This window comes from Nycticebus coucang, chromosome 9 (genome assembly GCF_027406575.1).
Source record: "Nycticebus coucang isolate mNycCou1 chromosome 9, mNycCou1.pri, whole genome shotgun sequence".
In the NCBI taxonomy this organism is placed as follows: Eukaryota; Metazoa; Chordata; class Mammalia; order Primates; family Lorisidae; genus Nycticebus; species Nycticebus coucang.
Window position 1 is genome coordinate 13690950 of NC_069788.1, and position 21759 is coordinate 13712708.

General features: G+C 35.6%; 1 protein-coding gene across 2 annotated transcripts in view; it reads right to left on the reverse strand.

Moving 5' to 3' along the window:
• Positions 1-21759, reverse strand: part of SMAP1 (small ArfGAP 1) — a 123219-nt gene that overhangs the window by 53221 nt on the left and 48239 nt on the right. For both annotated transcript variants that reach the window (XM_053602080.1, XM_053602079.1), the window contains exons 3-4: positions 14970-15055; positions 5166-5241 (exon numbers count right to left, since the gene is read on the reverse strand). In XM_053602080.1, coding sequence (XP_053458055.1) covers positions 5166-5241; positions 14970-15055 — 162 coding nt within the window. The remainder of the gene's footprint in view (positions 1-5165; positions 5242-14969; positions 15056-21759) is intronic.

Below are 21759 nucleotides of genomic sequence, written 5' to 3' on the forward strand. Positions count from 1 at the left end.
ACAAAAAAAGGATTTGATAAAAATTCACCATTTCTTCATAATAAAAACTCTCAACAAACTGCAGAAGGAACATATATTTCCACATAATAAAGGCCCTATACAACAAACCTACAGCATATTGAATGGGGAGAAGCTGAAAGCCTTTCCTCTAAAAACTGAAACAAGACAAGGATACTCCCTTTCACCACTCTTATTTAACACAGTACTGGCAGTCCTAGCCAGAGCAATCGAGCAAGAGAAATAGAGGACAACCAAATTTGAAAAAAGTCAAAATGTCCCTCTGTGCAGATGGCACTACCTCATCTATAGAAAAACGTAAAGACCTCACTAAAAAGTTCTTAGAACTAATACACAAATTCAGTGAAATTGAAAGATACAAAAATCAACATACAAAAATCAGTAGCATTTCCATACACCAACAAAGTAGTTGAAAAAGAAATCAAGAAAACAATCCCATAATAATATCTACAAAAAAAAAAAAAATACTTAAAAATAAATTTAACCAGGGAGGTAAAAGATTTCCATGAGGAAAAAACTATAAACATTGATAAAAGAAATTAAAAAGGAAACATGAAAAATGAAAAGACGTCTTATTACATAACTTACAAGAATTAACATTGTTAAAATGATAATACTACTCAAAGAGACCTACTGATTCAATGCAGTTTCCTATCAAATTATCAATTCTTCGCAAACGTAGAAAAAGCAATTTTAAAATGTATATGCAACTACAAAGGACCCCTAAAATAAAGAAATACTAAGCAAAAAGAATAAAATCTAAGATACCACTCTACCTGACTTCAAAATACAGTAGAATCTCCATAGTTGACCATCTCCCTACCTTGACCACCTCCATAAGTTGACCTAATTTTCATAGACCAGACATGCATCACATGTCCATATCAGTGCAGAAGGTCTAGCTCCTTAGGATGACCAGTTTGTTACAGTCCCTTGGGTGGTCAACTTACAAGGGTTCTGCTGTATACTACAAAACTGTACTAACGAAAACAGCATGATAATGGAATAAAAATACACCTACAGAACAAAAGAGAAAATGCATAAATAAATCCAAGTATTTATACCAAATTGATTTTCAGTGAAGGCACCAAGAAAAACACACATTGAAGAAATAATATCCTTTTCAATAAATGGTGCTAGGAAAACTAGATACCCACATGCAGAAGAATAAAACTAGCCCCTCATCTCTTGTATTAAAAATTAACTCAAAATAGATAAAAGACTTAAAAAAACCTCAACTATAGAATTACTAGAAGAAAACATAGGAAAAATACTTCAGGACATTGATTTTACAGACAAGACTTCAAAAACACAGGTGAAATGAACAAAAATAGACAAATAAAATGATACCTAACTTAAAAGGTTGTACACAGCAAAGGACAACAGGGTGAAGAGACAAGCTGTAGAGTGGGAAATACTGCAAACTAATCATCCAATAAGGAACAAACACCCAGAATACAAAAATAGTACAAATAACTAAAAAGAAAAAAAAATCCTGATTAAAAATGAGCAATGGGTCTAAATAGACATTTTTCAAAAGACACACGAATGGCCAGTAAGTATATGAAAAATTCTCAACATCAATATTCAGAGAAATGCAAATCAAAAGCACAATAGCCCAGTTAGAGTGGCTATTATAAAAAGACAAAAGATAACAATGCTGGCAAGGATGCAAAGGAAACAATATGGAGGTTTCTCAAAAAAATAAAAAAAGAATTACCATATAATCCAACAATCCCACTACTAGGTATTTATTCAAAAGACCGAAAATCAGTATATGTAAGAGATACAGGGAAGCACTCCCCTGCTGTTTACCATTGCCCTAGTCGCTACAACTAAAATTTACAAACAATGTAAATGTCCATCAACAGACGAACAGATAAAGAAAATGTAGAGCTGGGCACGTAGCTCACATCTGTAATCCCAGCTACTTGGGAGGCTGAGGTAGGAAGGCTCTCTTGAAGCCAGGAGTTCGACACCAGCCTTGGCAATATAGCAAGAGCCTGTCTCAAAAAATAATAAAGAAAATGTGATATACAATGACAGAATACTATTCACTCATAAAAAGAATGACATCCTGTCATTCATAGCAACAAAGATAACCCTATAGGACATTATGTTAAGTGAAATAGGCCAAGCAAACAAATATAAATACCCATGTTCTCACTCATATGTGACAACTAAAAAAAATTGGGCTCACAGAAGTAGAGAAAAGAATTGTGGTCAGTAGAGGCTGGGAAGAGTAAGTGAGAGGTAGACAGGGGAAAGTTTGTTAATGAATACAAAGTTACAGGTAGATGGAAGGAATAAGTTCTACAATTTTGTAGCACTGTAGAAGGAATATTGTTAATAATTTAGTGTATTTTTTTAATTAGAAAATATTGCATGTTCACAAAACAAAGAAATAATAAATGTTCTCCTTAGAAACTCTCTAGGTACCTTAATACTGTTTAAATATCTCAGATATAAAGTACTTATGTTTTATCTCATATTAAGTTTTAATTTTTAAATCTGTTCGCGTATCTCTACCATAACTATTTCTGAAAGCGAGTGTCACGTCCTCTTTGTTTTAGTATTCTGGGAGACTATGAGCGCTAAGTGACTAAACATTATTATTATTTGAATGAATGTTCAATCTATTACCGAAGACAAAACAATGGATAGAAATATGTAATGTAATTCTCAGTTCTAACAACATTAGTTACTTGCACATTGATCACCATGAAAGAGGAAGAAATATTTTAAACTTGTTATAACCATTATTCTGTTAATAAAGAAATAGACAGAATGCATTTTCACTTGGGTGGAATGTGACTTTGTGAATTTTTCTCAATTTTCATTTCATTAGTAATATAACTCAAGAGTATACAATCTTTTACCTTGAAATCTGTACTTTCAAGCTGACAGAAAAAAAATGAAAGAAATTACAGAATAAGCTCCTCTATAAACATCACTAATATTCATAAAATGTTAACATCACGCTGTGTTTGTTCTCTCTCTTTACAGACATAGACATACACAATGTTGCTAGACTTCATTGAACCATTGGAAAATAAGTGATAGATAACATGATAACAAACTCTATTTTATTCTACCTTATATCTACTATGAATGATGAAGTTCTCAGAATTAAGCATACCATTATCACGCTATCATCCAGAAATAAAACTGTTTTCTTTTTCTTTTCTTTTTTTTTTTTTTTCCCAGATATGAGGGCTTGCTTTGTCACCAGGTTGGAGTGCAGTGGCATGATCACAGCTCACTGCAGCCTCACATTCCTGGGTTCAACCAATCCTCCCACCTCAGACTCCCAAGTAGCTGGGACTACAGACACACCACCATATCCAGCTAACTTAAAAAAAAAAAAAAAAATTAGAGATAGGGTCTCACAATGCTGCCCAGGCTGTTCTCAAACTTCTGACCTCACTCAATCCTCCCATCTCAGCCTGCTGAGTAGTTGGGATACAGGTGTAAGCCACCATGCCAGGCTAAAACTGTTTTCTTACAAATTATTACATAAAAATTATTTCTAAATTGTTGTAAAGAACAAAGCACTATAAATACAAATGTAATATTAGAACTTTCAAAAATGTTTAATATGAAGCAGTATGTTTTACAAAATACACTAAAATTACATAACATTTCATATGAAAATACATTACTTATACTTATAAAGTTAGTTCTCCCCCCACTGCTTACATTACAAATGCTCTCAACATTATCAATTTTTAGTCAATCTTTCCATAGATTTCCTTTTATGTCCACTGTAAATACAACTCCATCTCTGTACACAGTAATATCTTTGCTCTACAATACACACTAAAGATACTTCAATTTTTTAACAAGATTTTCTCATTGTAAAAGATAATGCATTAAAATATCCTTACTTTGTTAGGATTTGATTGCCCTCCCCCCGCGTTTTTTTTTTTAGTATATTGCTTCGCCATATGAGCCAAAAAGAAAAACCCAGTTTGTGTGGACAAAGAGATAAAACTATTGTCTTTAATTTTTTGACAGATAACTTTACCACAAGGTTAACTGGTTTTTAGCTTGTTTATTAATCTAGGAATCAAAGGCCAGAAAATGATTTCAACGATAAAGGCAATTGGCCTTAGACTTTAATTAACAAGGATGGAAAAGTTAATCAGGAAAAAACTAAAAAGAAACAGTTGGTATCACAAACAGCCCTGCATTGCTTAACTATGGGAATATGTTCTGAGAAATGTGTTGATAGGTAACATTCATCATTGTTTGAACATCACAGAACATCCTTACACAAACCTAAATTGTAAAGCCTACTACATATGTAGGCAATACGGTAAGGTAAGTCCATTGCTCCTAGTTTAAAAAACATGTACAGCATATTTCTGTAGTGAATAGTCTAGACAACTGTAACACAATGGCAAGTATTTGTATATCTAAGTATATGTATCTAATACAAAAGGGCTATAGTAAAACACCAGATTATAATTTTACAGGGCCACCATTTCAAAAATATGTGCCATCCATCATTGACTGAAATGTTGTTATGTGGCTCATGACTGAATTTGATATTCATAGTAACATCTCAACCATTAACAGTATCGAAATGTTTGATAAAACCAATTAAGTATACTGTTAGGCTGCTTGTTTCATGTCAACACATCGACCCAAGAAAGCCTTTAGAGAAGATAGATTTGCCTTTTATAATTTTTCATACATTTCCAGAATCTAGTGAAATAATTTTCTCTCACCTTTTTCAGTTAGTAGTTTTTCCTTTCTGCAAATTTCATAAAACTAACTTAATTAAATGCTATATAAGCTGTTATTAGCCTTTTATTTAGAATATGCTCCTTTCTGAAAAGTTTTGCAAAAATCAACATTATTTAAAATTTGCAAGAATCAACATTATATAAAAATTTCCAGTGCCTTTTAAACATTTTTAAACAATGGATTTAAATAACTGCATAAATAAATTACCATGTTAAAAAAATAAAAAAATAAAAATTTCTGATATGCAAATATTTAAACACATGCAACTAGTATATTTTATTAAAAATTAATAAATTAATACATAAATAATTCAATAAATTTAATAAATTCAAAGTTAAAAGTTTAAGATCTATTTCAAAAAAAAAACAATTGATGAGCATGAATATTTTACTTACATTTGTAATAGCTATAGCATTTTTATCATAGTATTTCTTCTTTTCATATTTATCTCTGATGAAAAATTCCACTGCTCTGAAAACAGATAACTTAAGGAAAAGCATGAGTTCAGTGACAAGTACACTTTCCTTTATTACTTCTCTCAACAAAGCTAGATTCTAAATTAAATATTCCTACTCCTCAATCTGTGCTTTCTCATACTATTTCTGCAACTACATTCAATAACCTACTCTTATCATAAAGAAGGGTATCTCTTACAGAAAATTTTCCCACTCAACAAAAACCACCCAACCCAATTCTAGAAAAAGTGAATGACCAAATTCTTAATTCCCATACCACTATCACCCCCCCCCCACCAAACTCAAATAAATTTAAGTTCACTTTGGGGTTTCAGTGTAAGTAAAGAAACTAACATCCACGTGAGTACTGACAAAGGTAAGAGATAGTGTGACCTATAAATTATACCTATTTTGTATCTTTTAATCCTCCCACAATCCAGTAATGTAAATATTATTATTTTCACATCATAAATGAAGAATCAGCAACTTGGAAACATTAAGTGATCAATACCTATGTTCTTTTGCACTATACACCATCTCTGGGTATACCATACGGGACTCTGTATTAGAGGAATAGTGGCCAATTCTTTCTTTACAAAGTTGAGGAACGGAGAAATCCAGAAGTTGAAACCAACATTAGTATTGCTTTATTTTTTGAAGTTAGCTGGATTGGCCTTACCTGTTGACAAAGTAAGCCACAGACGGGAATGAGTGTTTAGAGTTATGTGACATAGATGAATTCTCTTACCACCCAAACACTGATTTACCATATTTCACTAAATGAGAATTTTTCCATCAGGGGTTGTTAACCTTGATAATGCTATGAACCCCTATGGAAGTCAAGTAAAGCCTGTACACTCCTTTCTAGGCTAATTCTTTTTAATGCATAAAATAAAATACATAGATACAAAAAATTACTAATTACAATGAAATACAATCTCTCTGTGGATTCCTATGGTAAAACATCATTCTGTTTAAAGGAAAAGTTACTGGGCAGTAAAACAATACATTTTCAGTAACAGTCCTTCATTATAAGTTAATAAAATCCTTTTAAGTTGCCATCTGAGGCAACAGATCCCAGAGCTGACAGATCATTACGACAGGTCATAGGAGAACATCATTTCATTCAATGTCATTTCATGATAAAGTTGATGAGAAGAAAAAAAATGATTTCTGGAGACAGCAACAGTATGGAGTTTGCAAATTCTCCATATGTCTGTGTGGATTTTCTCCAAATAAACCAGTTCCCTCCCACATTCCCCAAATGAGCACATTAGTTTAATTATTTAGCATGTCTACATTGTTCCAGTGTAAGTGTGTGTGTGTTGGGGGGGTGTGCACCCTGCAATGGAATGATGTCCTGTTTAGGGCTGATTCTTGATTGTGCCCTGAGCTGCTAAGATTGGAGCTATACAATTGCAACCCTGAACTAGAATAAACAGGTTGGAAGACAAGTAAATGAATACAAATTATTATAAAATAAGAAGTATAAGATAATCATGTAGTATGAAAGTGCTCAGCAAGCTCACCATATTTGTTGTTTTTTAACTGCATAGTGGTAGGAAGTGCTCTTTACAATGTTCACTTTGCAAACATTTATTCCTAGATTTAACCCACCACCATTATAATCTCCATCACTCACTGATTCATCAAAAACTGGAATTTTTATTAGCCTTGCTAAACATATGTACAGCTCACATTTATTTCAATATTCAATATTAAAAATGGTTTAGATCTTTATTTAGAAGTTTGGTGATATATTTATGACCAGCGATATGCCGTAGGAACTTTACATCAATTAACCTATTATAAAACTGGTTTCCTGATATGTCATTTTGCTTAAAGTCACAGTTTTCAAGAACCTAAGTGAGGCTTTCTATATGGTGAATAATATTTAAAGAACTGGGATGCTATGAAAGTATTCAAAGGGGTCCAGAGATAGGAAGCTGGAAATCTAAACATTCCACTTATTAAGTAAGTGGAGTCACCGAACAGAGTTTTTAAAGACAGGTTTTCTACAAAATAAATAACTGAAAGGCACTTTTAAATTATCTCCTTATTGTCTTAACAACCTATGAGGTAGGTTCCATTTCACAATTACAACTAGGCCACAGAATATTTAACAAAGTTCTCGAGCATTCTATAGCACACAGGAGAGTTGTGATTTGCAACCATGTCTGGTATCTTACTTCAGGATGATGTTATAGGTCATCATAAATTCATCAGTGAATCAATCTCTGCTAATGATAATAAATGCCGTAAAATCTGAAGAAGAATATTGAATTTGAAGGCCTCCTTCATTTTCAAGCTAACCTTGGAGAATTGTAAAAATAAAAAATTATTTTATTGATAAAAATGCAAACAATCATTATTTCTCTCTATCAATTATCTTAGTGAGATGTTCTGGATAATTTGCTGCAGCTTCTACATAAGCATTTGCTGCTTCACCTTGTACCTTTCAGATGCTATGGATATGCCTTCTTTCCTTAAACCTGATGAACCAGACTCTGCTAGCTTCAAACTTTTCTTCTGTAGCTTCCTTTACCTCTTTCAGCCATCACAGAATAGAAGAGAGTTAGGACTTTGCTCTTAATTACGCTTTGGCTTAAAGCAGAGGTCCTCAAACTGCGGCCCACAGGCCACATGTGGCGGTGTGATTGTATTTGTTTCCATTTTGTTTTTTTACTTCAAAATAAGATATGTGCAGTGTGCATAGGAATTTGTTTGTTAATAGTTTTTTTTTTTTTTTTTTCTTAAACTATAGTCCGGCCCTCCAACGGGTCTGAGGGACAGTGAACTGGCCCCCTGTTTAAAAAGTTTGAGGACCTCTGGGCCTTAAAGGAATGTCGTGGCTGGTATGAGCTACTATCCAGACCACTCAAACTTTCTCCATTATCAGCAAACAAGGCTGGTTTACTTTCCTATCATTCATGAGTTCACTGGAATAGTGCTTTTTAATTTCCTTTAAGAATTTTTCCTTTGCATTCACAATTTGGCTAACTATTTGGCACAAGAGGCCTGGCTTTCGGCCCCTCTTGACTTTTGACATGCTAATCGTATCATTTCTAGGATTTGATTTAAAATAAGGGACATGTGAGACTCTTCCTTTCACTTGAACACTTAGAAGCCACTCTAGGATTATTAATTATCCTACTTTCAATATTCTGGTGTCCCAGGGAATGGGAAGACCAGAGGAAGAGAGATGGGAAACAGCCAGTTGGTAGAACAGTCTGAGCACACACAGTATTTACCACTTTTGCTGCATTACGATATGGCACAGTTCATGATGTCCTGAAACAATTACAATCGTAACATCAAAGATCACTGATAATACAACATCATAATAGATGTCAATAGTCCTTCATTATAAGTTAATAAAATCCTTTTACATAAAAGAAATCTGCCAAATTACCAAAATGTGACATGGAGTTGCAAAGCACACATGCTGCTAGAAAAACGGTTGCCACAAACTTTTAATTTGTAAAAAATACAATAGCTGCAAAGCTTAGTAAGAGAAGCATAATAAAATAAGTGTTCCTATACAGAAAACTATGAAAGTTTTATAAATATCGAATTTGAAGAGGGCAAACATTTTAAATATATAATCTTTTGGAGCTGAAAACAATACTAACATCTGATAAGATGGTATATGGCTGTGAATTTCAGAAAAATAGGTATCAATAAAATAGTAATTTATAATTAAAATATTTTATATAAATAATTCAAATGCAGTGAGAGTCTGGTTTCTGGTTATGATAAGAAACCCTTTCAGAAATTATCAAAGATGTATTCAATTGTTTTTGAGGGGGGAGGGTACAAAGCCTCAAGCTGTTGCCCTGGGCAGAGTGCCAAGGCGTCACGGCTCATAGCAACCTCCAACTCCTGGGCTTAAGCAATTCTCTTGCCTCAGCCTCCAAAGTAGCTGGGACTACAGGCACCCACAACACTCAGCTATTTTTTAGTTGTCACTGTTGTTTGGCAGGCCCGAGCTGGATTCGAACCTGCCAGCTCTGGTGGATGTGGCTGGCGCCTCAGCCACTTAAGCTACCAGGCACCGAGGCGATGTATTCAATTTTTAAAAAATTATTACGAGTACAAAGTCAGTATGTTTACTATACATTGCTTTTCAAGGAGATAAAATGAAAGCATTAGGGAAGGATAACTTACAAAAACTTACTTTCCCATTATTAACACAAACATTGCTTTTCATACTTTTTCAAAAACAATCACAAGCATACTACAAATTCATAGGAGTCACCCAAGACGAGACTGTGATTTAGGAAGCCTGTGTTGCCTTTGGTTGCTCTCAGTTCCTATGTGCCTCTTAGAGCACAGTCCTTAGATATTTCTGTACAAGGTCCCAAATGCAAGCCAGTTTGCCAAAAGAAACAATGATTTATTCTAGGGCTTGACAAACCTTTTCTTAAATAGCCAAATAGTAAATATTTTAGGCTTTGCAGAACAGTTGGTCTATCTTTCAATTACTCAACTCTCTCTTTGCAGGATTAAAGCAGCCAGAGAAAATTTCCTAAGTGAATGCGTATGGCTGGGTTCTAATAAAACTTTATTTACAGAAACAGACAGTTGGATCATGGGCCTGTATTACTGACTCCTGAATTCTATTTCAAGACTAGATAGAAAAGAACAGCTGAGATGGGTTAACAGAGGAACTGTATATCTGTAAATTGTCAGTATAGACCACTGAAAAGAATTTCAAAGGAAATTTTGCCCATAATTTTGCATTATATGCTGACTGTAGTACCTAATTCCCAAAGAAGATAGTCTTCTATGTACAACCTCATTTCTAGTACCATCAGAAGTTATTGTGACCTTGAAGTTAGCTCGTCTACTAAATCCCTACCTAAATGTGTAAAACTAATGGCAATACTCACCTCACAAAGCTGTCAAGAGTTTTAAGAATGTAATCTTTGCACTCTGGGAGACTGAGGAGGGTGCCTGTAGTCCCAGCTACCTGGGAGGCTGAGGCAAAAGAACAGCTTGAGCCCAAAAGTTTGAGGTGGTTGTGAACTATGATGCCATAGCCAGCACTCTACTGAAGACAACAAAGTGAGACTCTGTCTCAAAAAAAAAAAAAAAATTAAGTAAGTTAGTACAGCTAAAGAACTAAGAACAGTACCCAGCATATAGCATATGTTGTTTAGGTTTTAGCTCTTATTATTAACAAAAGAATTCTGATATATAAATCTTTCCAAAGACGGTAGGCACAGGAAATAGCAACTACTGTGTTAAGGTTAAGAAGGCTTGCATACCACCATACCACCAAGTTTAAACAGGTGAAACAACAACAAAAAGAACCAAAGAATTTGCAGATAAGAAAGTATTTATGTTCATTTTCCAGTCTTGAGAAGCCATTTGAGACATAAAGACTTACACTGATGGAGATCAACAATATAACCCAAAAAAATTAGGAATAGAACAACTATATTTTCAGGAAATCAGGTAAGAAATACACTAATAACAATTTAAGTACAAATGGCTGATTTGGGATTTAGTAAATAAACAACATTTTAACAACTCCCGATCTTCCCATGCCTACCAATACAAAGCATTCAGTACTGTACCCTTACTTCTTCCTCTCCCCAAAACTAAATTGGTACTATTCAAGCCCCGAAAAATGTCAACTACATGCTTTATCTTTTAACAGTGTTCGTACTTTAAGATTTTTTTCCCCATTCTTTAAAGATACCATTTGAAAGACAATTAAATTAATATCTACTCCCAAAAAACAGAGCTTTCCAGTTCCAAACATACAGCACTGACAGCAGGAAAACTTTGAAAAGCTCAAAGGAAAAGAACTGATGATTAGGTTTGGTGCACAAGAGATCTCATGGAACTGAAGTAATTAAAGTTTTTAGATAAAACGAAATATCCTAATAATGAAAAGCTTAATGTAAAGCTTTACCATTTGTCATGCACCAGCACATGCAGCCTATCATTAACCACATCCCACATGAGAAATTACACTTTTACAGTAGCTTTTGCATAACTTTTGTAAATTGCAAAGCTTCTAAAAAGTGACAAATCTTGTTAAGAATGCAATGAGGTCCCATATTATATGAGTTTAACTCGGTTTGGTTCCACTTGTCTTTAGGGATAAGACAACTATATTTATACCTATAAAAGTGCAGAAATGTTAAGCTTTCCAAAGAGCTGTGTGAGCTTCAGAATGATGGGAGGGAAGCTGCTTCTCTTACTAGTTTTCCTTATAAAACCTCCAAATCACAGTGTTTCATAATTAAAAGAAGAAATTATAAAGTACTGTTATTATAACTAAGGTAATTCTTTTAGGGCTACAATATTACATTAGATGAGGAGGCTGGTCTCATGGTCCAAGAGTTGTCATTTTATACTCTTAACACAGGTACAAGGTAGTCATCTATCTCAAACATGTTTAGACAAAAAGCCTCTTTAAATAAAATAGTTCCTACAACCATGTGAATAAAAGTTCAATACCTCGTGTTAATATGGCCATAATTTGTGAATGCTTTGGAAGAAGTAACATTTGGTTTGAAAAACAACATAAACATGCTTGAGGGAACAATAACAAATACAAACTCAATCCAAAAGCCTAACATGAATCAGAGCGGGTACTGACAAGTTGAAATATTCATCAGACCCTATGATCTAGTTGCAGAGAGTCAAACTATTTTCTTTTTTTTTCTTTCTTTTTTTTTTTTTTGTTTGAGACACAGTCTCAAGCCGTTACCCTGGGTAGAGTGCTGTAGCGTCACAGCTCACAGCAACCTCAAACTCTCGGGCTTAAGCGATTCTCTTGCCTCAGCCTCCCAAGTAGCTGGAACTACAGGCACCCGCAATAACGCCCAGCTATTTTTTGGCTGTAGCTGTCGTCATTTGGTAGGCCTGGGCTGGCTTCAAACCCACCAGCTCCGGTGTATGTGACTGGTGCCCTAGCAGCTGAGCTACAAGCACCAAGCCCTTATTTTCTAATTTTAAAGGCAAGAGTCAAGTGTGGCTACACTGATTTTACTTAGACTATCATTAAATAATACTCAAGTTCTCTTACAAGGGAGGGAAAGTCTACAGGCTTTGAAAAGTTTTTAATAGTTCTTTGAGTATTCCATCCCCATCACCAGAAAAAGAGAACATTATGCTCTATCTCACTGAATAATTTTGAAAATTAAAAAAAAATAATGTACATCAAATAAAAAGCCAAGCTCAGGGCTTAACATAGGGCAAGGTTTTAATAAGCAGTAAAGCTACCATAGCTATTGTTTCTAATATTATATTTTCACTGTGTGAATAGTCAGGAATTTACAGATACGTGTATTAGACACCAATTAATTCACTAAAAAATCTCATCTCTTCTGAAATATTTAGATAAGGATCAAATATTTTAAAAGCTTTCAGCCAAGATATTAGAACTAATTATGAACTACCTCATGGACCTCTTTACTTTTCTAAGGTTCGTCATAAAATTGATGGTAATTACTTAAGAAACAATATTTCTACCAACCTATACAATTAGTACATAGAAGAGTTCAATAAGTGAGGTTAGCAAGAAAAATATGTATCATTTTCCCTGAATATCTTTCAAGCTTATCTGAAAACAACATGGACAGGATACAGCCTAAACTTTCAAGAACCTCAAGTAATTTACCCTGTAACTGTCAACAGCCCCCAAAACCAAACCAAACCCAAAACCCCCTTCCATACACAAAAACCTCCAGAAAAGGGAGATTCTTCAATTTCAGGGGTCTTACACATCAACTCAGGCTTGTGGGTAGGGAGAAAAAAAGAGTAAGAAGTTGGTAACAACCACCTAGGACACTCATTTGTTTGCTTGGCTATATTTCCTTATACCATGCTTTTTCATCCAGGATTCAGTCACAGGCGTTCTTTTTTCAGAGAAAGAAAAGGTATTCTCAATAAAAACCAAAAAAGAGTATGACCACTGCCCTTGATGAACATAACCTGACCCAGCTCTTCACACCACCTACATGCTGAGTGCCTCCTAATCTGTGTACATCACTTATTTATAGGGTCTAGACTTCATGTTTCCACCTTCCAAGGTGGGTTACTCGTGCATATGTATAAGGACACTTCAATCTGCCCAAAGTAATGAAGCATGGTTCATTAATTTATAACTCTTAATCCTCATCTTGATAATGAAATCCTTCCCTCACTTTTTACTTTTTTACTTCTACTTTCCCAATTTCTTTATAATTTTTCCAATTCCTTCCTGTCTATTCTCAATGTCATAATCTGACATAAACTGCTTATTTTGAGACTGTTCTATCTGCCGGTCTATCTGCCACCAAGGTCTTTTTCTATTTCCAACTAATCTTCCTGGTGATAGAAGTCAGTTTTTCTAATGTTTCTCCTGCTTCAAACCCCTTCATAGGTTTTCAAATACTTAGGCCAATGAAATAAGACTCAAATATTCTACATAATATTGAAACCTTTCACATTCTGGAGCAAAATATCTTTTAAGCTTCTTATGCCATTTGCCCCACAAAATTTAAATTTTGTTACATTAAACCCTAAAAGGTCATGTTTCCTCATACCACACTTTAACTCACAAAATATTTTATACCTGAAATATACCTCCTGTTCTCGGCCTATAATCTTTCTGTAACAGTCCTGGATATCAGATTGTTAAAGTTGTGGGGAAGCAAGTTGACGAAGCAGAAACAGAAAAGGTCAAATGCAAACCAGTAACTTTTCAATTATAACTTAACAGGTTTCTGTCCAAATATGAAAATAAATATATAATGGCTTTATCTCTGTATTAAAAAGGTCATATTTTCTTTCACTGGCCACATAAGCTGTTTTACTACAAAAAAATGGGTAATATGTGGGTCATCATAAGTTTGAGACAGGATTTGATATGTGAAAAACATACCCAGTAAAATGTCTGTGGAAAAATATTCTCTCAGATTTCTAAAGCAAACACAGCTGTGCAACTACAATAAAGATGGAATGTCAGTAATAAATATTAGCATAAATTTACACTAAATATGTAATTTGTCTTATAAAATGCCATGATGAAAGACATAAATATAATTATTATATAAAGGTGATAAAAGAATATCCCTATGGAAATGATCTTTAAAATAGGATGCTCACAAGTCAAATCTAATAATCTAAAATGATAAACAACATGCATTTGTAATCAAGAGAGATTAATTATTAATAAAAAGTCATAACGTTTTACAGTTAGTAATATAGATGCTCCTCCATTTATAATGTGGTTATGTCCCAATAAACCTGCTGCAAGTTGAAAATATCTTAATTTAAAAATGCACTAAATACACCTAATCTACCCAAACATCACAGCTTAAGCTTTGCCTACATTAAATGTGCTCAGAACACTTACAAAGCCTATTTTATAATGAAGTGTTAAGTATCTCATGTAATTTATTGAATACTACACTGAAAGTGAAAAACAGAATGGATGCATAGGTAGACCAAATACAGTTTCTGCTGAGGGTACATGACTTTCACACCAAACATAGTAAAGCTATAAAGTGTAAGTCCAACCCATGACTGTAAGCTAACAATTGTTTATAATTACATTTAAATACCAGATTCCTATAAAACCTACTACATACAGGGCACAGCTCAGGGAAAATCAGTTTCTATCTTTAATGAACAACAGTGTGATAAAGGTCACATCTTCCTAAATACTAACAGATGAAATAGGAACTGTAAAAATGAGTCAATTATTTTTATAACCACAAATAAATAAGTTTTAAAGGATACTGATCTGTCTGTGGTCTTCGAAAGTTCTCTGGAAGATTGGCTTCATAGAGTAGTCTTGCCTTAGTATTTCCCATATCTTGCATGCACTATAATAAAAAAATTCAAGTATTTTTATTATTCACATGAACATTTAAAAGTAATTCCTATACACACATAACAAATACATACATACACACATATTCACAAATATCAAGTAACATTACTTCAATATATATTATTCCCTTCAGAAATGTAATTTAAATCACAACATGAAATTAATTACTCAAGTTAAAAACAGAAGCCTAGGTGGAGCAAGATGGCGGCCAAATAACAGCTTCCCTGCAACTGGGCACGGTGAGTCTGGGGAGATAAGACTCCAGGCATCTCTGGCTGGTGGGATCTGCCTATAATCCTCCCTTTGAGGATACAGGGAGTCAGCAAGGGACTTCTGGACCCCAAAAGGAAGACAAAAACAGTGGAAAACTGGCAAGTGGTTGCATGTGTTCGATCGACCTAATCCTACCGGCAACCGTAGTACAAGCAGCAGTGAGACTGAAAACCAGAAAAGCTTTACCTATGAACTGTTTGGGTGTTTTTGGACTTGGCACTCAGTTGAACTGCCTTGGGGAGAGCTTGAGCAGGAGTGCAGAGAACTCTGGGCATTGTCTGGGGCCCCAGACTGAGCCAATGAGCCACACGGAGCTAATAGTATTCGGCTGTGGGCCAAATACTTGTGTCAAGCTCTACCCTCAGGTTCGCAGAGCAAGTATCGGGCTGGGGCTAGTAAACTAGTGACTAAGCAGCCTAAAGACGGGGACTGAGCTGCCTTACAGTCTTAACCCTCAGGGGCAGAGTGAGACCAGTTTTGGCACACTGGAGCCTCAGGCTGTTGCCCTGGGTAGAGTGCCGTCATGGTATCACAGCTTATAGCAACCTCCAACTCCTGGGCTTGGCACCGCCCAGACCTCCATAAGAGCTGTGCCCAGCGGGCCTCCGCATGCCCTGACCATGAACTGCAGGAACCGCACAACCCTGCGTCCTCCCTCCCTCCTGTACCCTCCCTGCCGCCACACCGCCCGCTCATCTGGCCAGGACACTGGTAGCCACGTGCCCTCCGGAGCCCTCCCTGCCTCTGCCCAGAGCACTTCTCCTGGCAAGAGACTACTAGAGCCTTGGGCTCTCTGTGCAAAACTCACTGGGTGCCAGGCACTCCCAAAACCGTGCGCGCCACCTCCCGCCCTGTTGCTGGCTCTGGGTGTGTCACACTCTGGAGTTGCTTCCACAACCAGAACTCCCTAGCTGGGGCAGCCGCAGAGGAACTACACAGGGTCATTCCCTACAAAGATCCAGTAACAATAGAGTGATCCCGCTAGGGTCTAATCTTGGAGAGACACCTCCCCAACTCTGAGGACGGCCAGAGGCAACAGCAAAAAACAATCATGAGGCGAAATCAACAGAAAAACTCTGGCAATATGAATAACCAGAGTAGATCAACTCTACCAAGAATCAATGAGGCAGACACAGCACAAGATCCCATGCACAAACAAATAGATCAGATGTCAGAAATCGAATTCAGAATCTGGATAGCAAATAAAATCGAATTAGAATTCCAAACACTAACCCAAAAGATATCTCAAGAATTCAACAAATTCAAAGACCAAATGACCAAAGATATTGACATACTGAGACAAGAAGTTCCAGCCCTCAAAGATATGAGAAACACAGTAGAATCCCTCAGCAACAGAATGGAGCAAGCAGAAGAAAGGATTTCTGACATTGAAGACAAAGCTTTTGAACGCTCCCAAACTCTCAAAGAGGAAGAAAAATGGAGAGCAAAAAACAGATCACTCTCTCAGAGAACTCTCAACAATTAGAAGAAAACCAATATTCATTTTATAGGGATCCCCAAAAGCGACGAAGTGACTTCACAAGGCACAGAGTCTCTTCTCCATGATATTATGAAGGAGAACTTTCCAGACATGCCAAGAGATTCTGAAATCAGATAGCAGTTTCAGAACTTCAGCACAACTCAACCCAAATTACACATCCCCCGGACAAATCATAATCAATTTCACTAAAGTTAATATGAAGGAGAAAATTCTGAAAGCAGCCAGACGAAAGAAAACCATCACCTACAAGGGCAAGAATATTAGAATAATTGCAGATCTCTCTGCTAAAACCTTTCAAGCTAAAAGAAGGATGGTCATCGACTTAATCTCCTAAAACAAAATAACTGTCAACCCAGGAACCTGTACCCAGCTAAACTGAGTTTCATTTATGACGGAGAAATTAAATACTTCAATCACATTCACATGATGAAGAAATCTGCCATAACTAAACCAGTTCTCCAGGATATTCTCAGACCTATCCTCCATAAAGACCAGCGTAATCGTCCACCACAAAAGTAAACCAACCCAAAAAATTCAGATCAAATTCCAACTTCCACAGTTACAAAAGGATTAAAAATGTCCACGGACTCTCGAAAAGCTTTATCAATATTCTCAATTAATGTGAATGGTTTAAATTGTCCTCTAAAGAGGCACAAGTTGGCTGACTGGATACAAAAACGCAAGCCAGATATCTGCTGCATACAAGAATCACATCTTACATTAAAAGACAAATATAAACTCAAGGTGAAGGGATGGTCATCTATACTCCAGGCAAATGGAAAGCAGAAAAAAGCAGGCGTTGCTATCCTATTCGCAGACGCAATAGGCTTTAAAGCAACCGAAATAAGGAAGGCTAAGGACGGACACTTCATATTTGTTAAAGGTAATACTCAATATGATGAGATCTCAATTATTAATATCTATGCACCCAACCAGAACGCACCTCAATTTATAAGAGAAACTCTAACAGACATGAACAACTTGATCTCCTCCATTTGCATAGTAGTTGGAGATTTTAACACCCCTTTAGCAGTGCTGGATAGATCCTCCAAAAAGAAGCTAAGCGAAGAAATCTTAGATTTAAACTTAACCATTCAACATCTGGACTTAACAGACATCTACAGAACATTTCATCCCAACAAAACTGAATACACATTCTTCTCATCAGCCCACGGAACATACTCCAAAATCGACCACATCCTAGGCCACAAATCTAACCTCAGCAAATTTTAAAAAATAGAAATTATTTCTTGCATCCTCTCACACCATCATGGAATAAAAGTTGAACTCAATAACAACAGGAACCTGCATACCCATACAAAAACATGGAAGCTAAATAACCTTATGCTGAAGGATAGATGGGTTATAGACAAGATTAAGAAGGAAATCACCAAATTTTTGGAACAAAACAACAATCAAGACACGAATTATCAGAACCTCTGCGATACTGCAAAGGCAGTCCTAAGATGAAAATTTATAGAACTGCAAGCCTTCCTCAAGAAAATAGAAAGAGAGGAAGTTAATAACATAATGGGACATCTCAAGCAACTGGAGAAGAAAGAACACTCCAACCCCAAACCCAGTAGAAGAAAAAAAATAACCAAAATCAGAGCAGAATTAAATGAAATTGAAAACAAAAGAATTATACAACAGATCAATAAATCCAAAAGTTGGTTTTCTGAAAAGAACAATAAAATAGATAAACCTTTGGCCAACCTAACCAGGAAAAACAAGAGTAAAATCTCTAATTCCATCAATCAGAAATGGTAACGATGAAATAACGACAGACCCCTCAGAAATTCAAAAAATCCTTAACGAATACTACAAGAAACTCTACTCTCAGAAATATGAAAATCTGAAAGAAATCAACCAATACCTGGAAGTACGCCACCTACCAAGACTTAGCCAGAATGAAGTGGAAATGTTGAACAGGCCTATATCAAGTTCTGAAATAGCATCAACTATACAAAATCTCCCTAAAAAGAAAAGCCCAGGACCAGATAGATGGCTTTACGTCAGAATTCTACCAAACCTTTAAAGAAGAACTAGTACCTATACTACTAAACCTCTTCCAAAATATAGAAAAAGAAGGAATATTACCCAACACATTCTATGAAGCAAACATCACCTTGATCCCCAAACCAGGGAAAGACCCAATAAGAAAAGAAAATTATAGACCAATATCACTAATGAATATTGATACTAAAATACTCAATAAGATCCTAACAAACAGAATCCAACATCACATAAAAAAAATTATACACCACGGCCAAGTTGGATTTATCCCAGGGTCTCAAGGCTGGTTCAATATACGTAAATCTATAAATGTAATTCAGCACATAAACAAACTAAAAAATAAGGATGATATGATTCTTTCAGTTGACGCAGAAAAAGCTTTTGATAACATTCTGCATCCCTTCATGATCAGAACACTTAAGAAAATTGGTATAGAAGGGACATTTCTTAAACTAATAGAGGCCATCTATGGCAAAGCCACAGCCAATATCATATTGAATGTAGCTAAACTGAAAAAATTTCCACTTAGATCAGGAACCAGGCAAGGTTGCCCATTGTCTCCATTGCTCTTTAACATTGTAATGGAAGTTTTAGCCATTGCAATTAGGGAAGAAAAGGTGATCAAGGGTATCCACATAGGATCAGAAGAGATCAAACTTTCACTCTTTGCAGATGATATGATCGTATATCTGGAAAACACTAGGGATTCTACTACAAAACTTTTAGAAGTGATCAAGGAATACAGCAATGTCTCAGGCTACAAAATCAACACCCATAAATCTGTAGCCTTTATATATACCAACAATAACCAAGCCGAAAAAAGTCATGGACTCTATTCCTTTCACAGTAGTGCCAAAGAAGATGAAATGGTTGGGAGTATACCTAAAAAAGGACGTGAAAGATCTCTACAAAGAGAACTATGAAACTCTAAGAAAAGAAATAGCTGAAGATGTTAACAAGTGGAAAAACATACCATGCTCATGGCTGGGAAGAATCAACATTGTTAAAATGTCTATACTACCCAAAGCAATATATAATTTTAATGCAATACCTATTAAAGCTCCATTGTCATACTTTAAAGATTTTGAAAAAATAATACTTCATTTTATATGGAATCAGAAAACACCTCGAATAGCCAAAACACTACTCAGCAATAAAAACACAGCAGGAGGACTCATGCTACCAGACCTCAGACTGTACTATAAATCGATAGTGATCAAAACAGCATGGTATTGGCACAAAAACAGAGACGTAGATATCTGGAACAGAATAGAGAACCAAGAGATGAATCCAGCTACTTACTGTTATTTGATCTTTGACAAGCCAATTAAAAACATTCAGTGCGGAAAAGACTCCCTATTTAACAAATGGTGCTGGGTGAACTGGCTGGCAACCTGTAGAAGATTGAAACTGGACCCACACCTTTCACCATTAACTAAGATAGACTCACTTACTTAAAAAGATTTAAACTTAAGACATGAAACTATAAAAATACTTGAAGAAAGTACAGGGAAAACTCTTGAAGGAATCGGTCTGGGTGAGTATTTTATAAGGAGGATTCCCCAGGCAATTGAAGCAGTATTTTCAGTATCAAAAATACACTACTAGGACCTGATCAAACTAAAAAGCTTCTGCACAGCCAAGAACATAGTAAGTAAAGCAAGCAGACAGCCCTCAGAATGGGAGAAAATATTTGCAGGTTATACCTCCGATAAAGGTCTAATAACCAGAATCCACAGAGAACTCAAACGTATTAGCAAGAAAAGAATACGTGATCCCATCTCAGGGTGGGCAAGGAATTTGAAGAGAAACTTCTCTAAAGAAGACAGACGCACGATCTACAAACACATGAAAAAAAAACTCATCCTCTTTAATCATCAGAGAAATGCAAATCAAAACTACTTTGAGATATCACCTAACCCCAGTAAGAGTAGCCCACATAACAAAATCCAAAAACCAGAGATGTTGGCATGGATATGGAGAAAAGGGCACACTTCTACACTGCTGGTAGGAATGCACACTAATACGTTCCTTCTGGAAGGATGTTTGGAGAATACTTAGAGACCCAAAAATAGACCCGCCATTCGATCCTATAATTCCTTTACTAGGTTTATACCCAGAATACCAAAAATCACAATATAACAAAGACATCTGTACCAGAATGTTTATTGCAGCCCAATTCATAATCGCTAAGTCATGGAAGAAGCCCAAGTGCCCATCAACACACGAATGGACTAGGAAATTGTGGAACATGTATACCATGGAATATTATGCAGCCTTAAAGAAAGATGGAGACTTTACCTTTTTCATGTTTACATGGATGGAGCTGGAACATATTCTTCTTGGTAAAGTATCTCAGGAATGGAAGAAAAAGTATCCAATGTACTCAGCCCTACTATGAAGCTAATTTATAGCTTTCACATGAAGGTTATAACCCAATTATAGGATAAGACTATGGGGAAAGGGCCAAGGAAGGGGAATGGAGGGGGGATGTTAGGGTGAAGGGAGGGTAATGGGTGGGGCCACACCTACGGTGCATCTTAAAATGGGTACAGGCAAAACTTTTACTAAAGGCAGAATACAAATGTCTACATACAATAACTAAGAAAATGCCATGAAGGCTACGTTGAACAGTTTGATGAGAATATTTCAGATTGTATATGAAACCAGCACATTGTACCCCTTGATTGCACTAAAGTACACAGCTATGATTTAACGATAAAAAATAAAATATAAGAAAAAAAACAGAAGCCTATTTTTAATTCTGCACATTGTTCAACATACATAGATCCACAGTTTTCTAATTGTCTTTTTCTGTGATAACACTACCTTTACACTATTTCTAAAAGTGAATTCTCTAGTAATTTGTCGGCAGTATTATTATTTTTATAAATACACCACTTGAA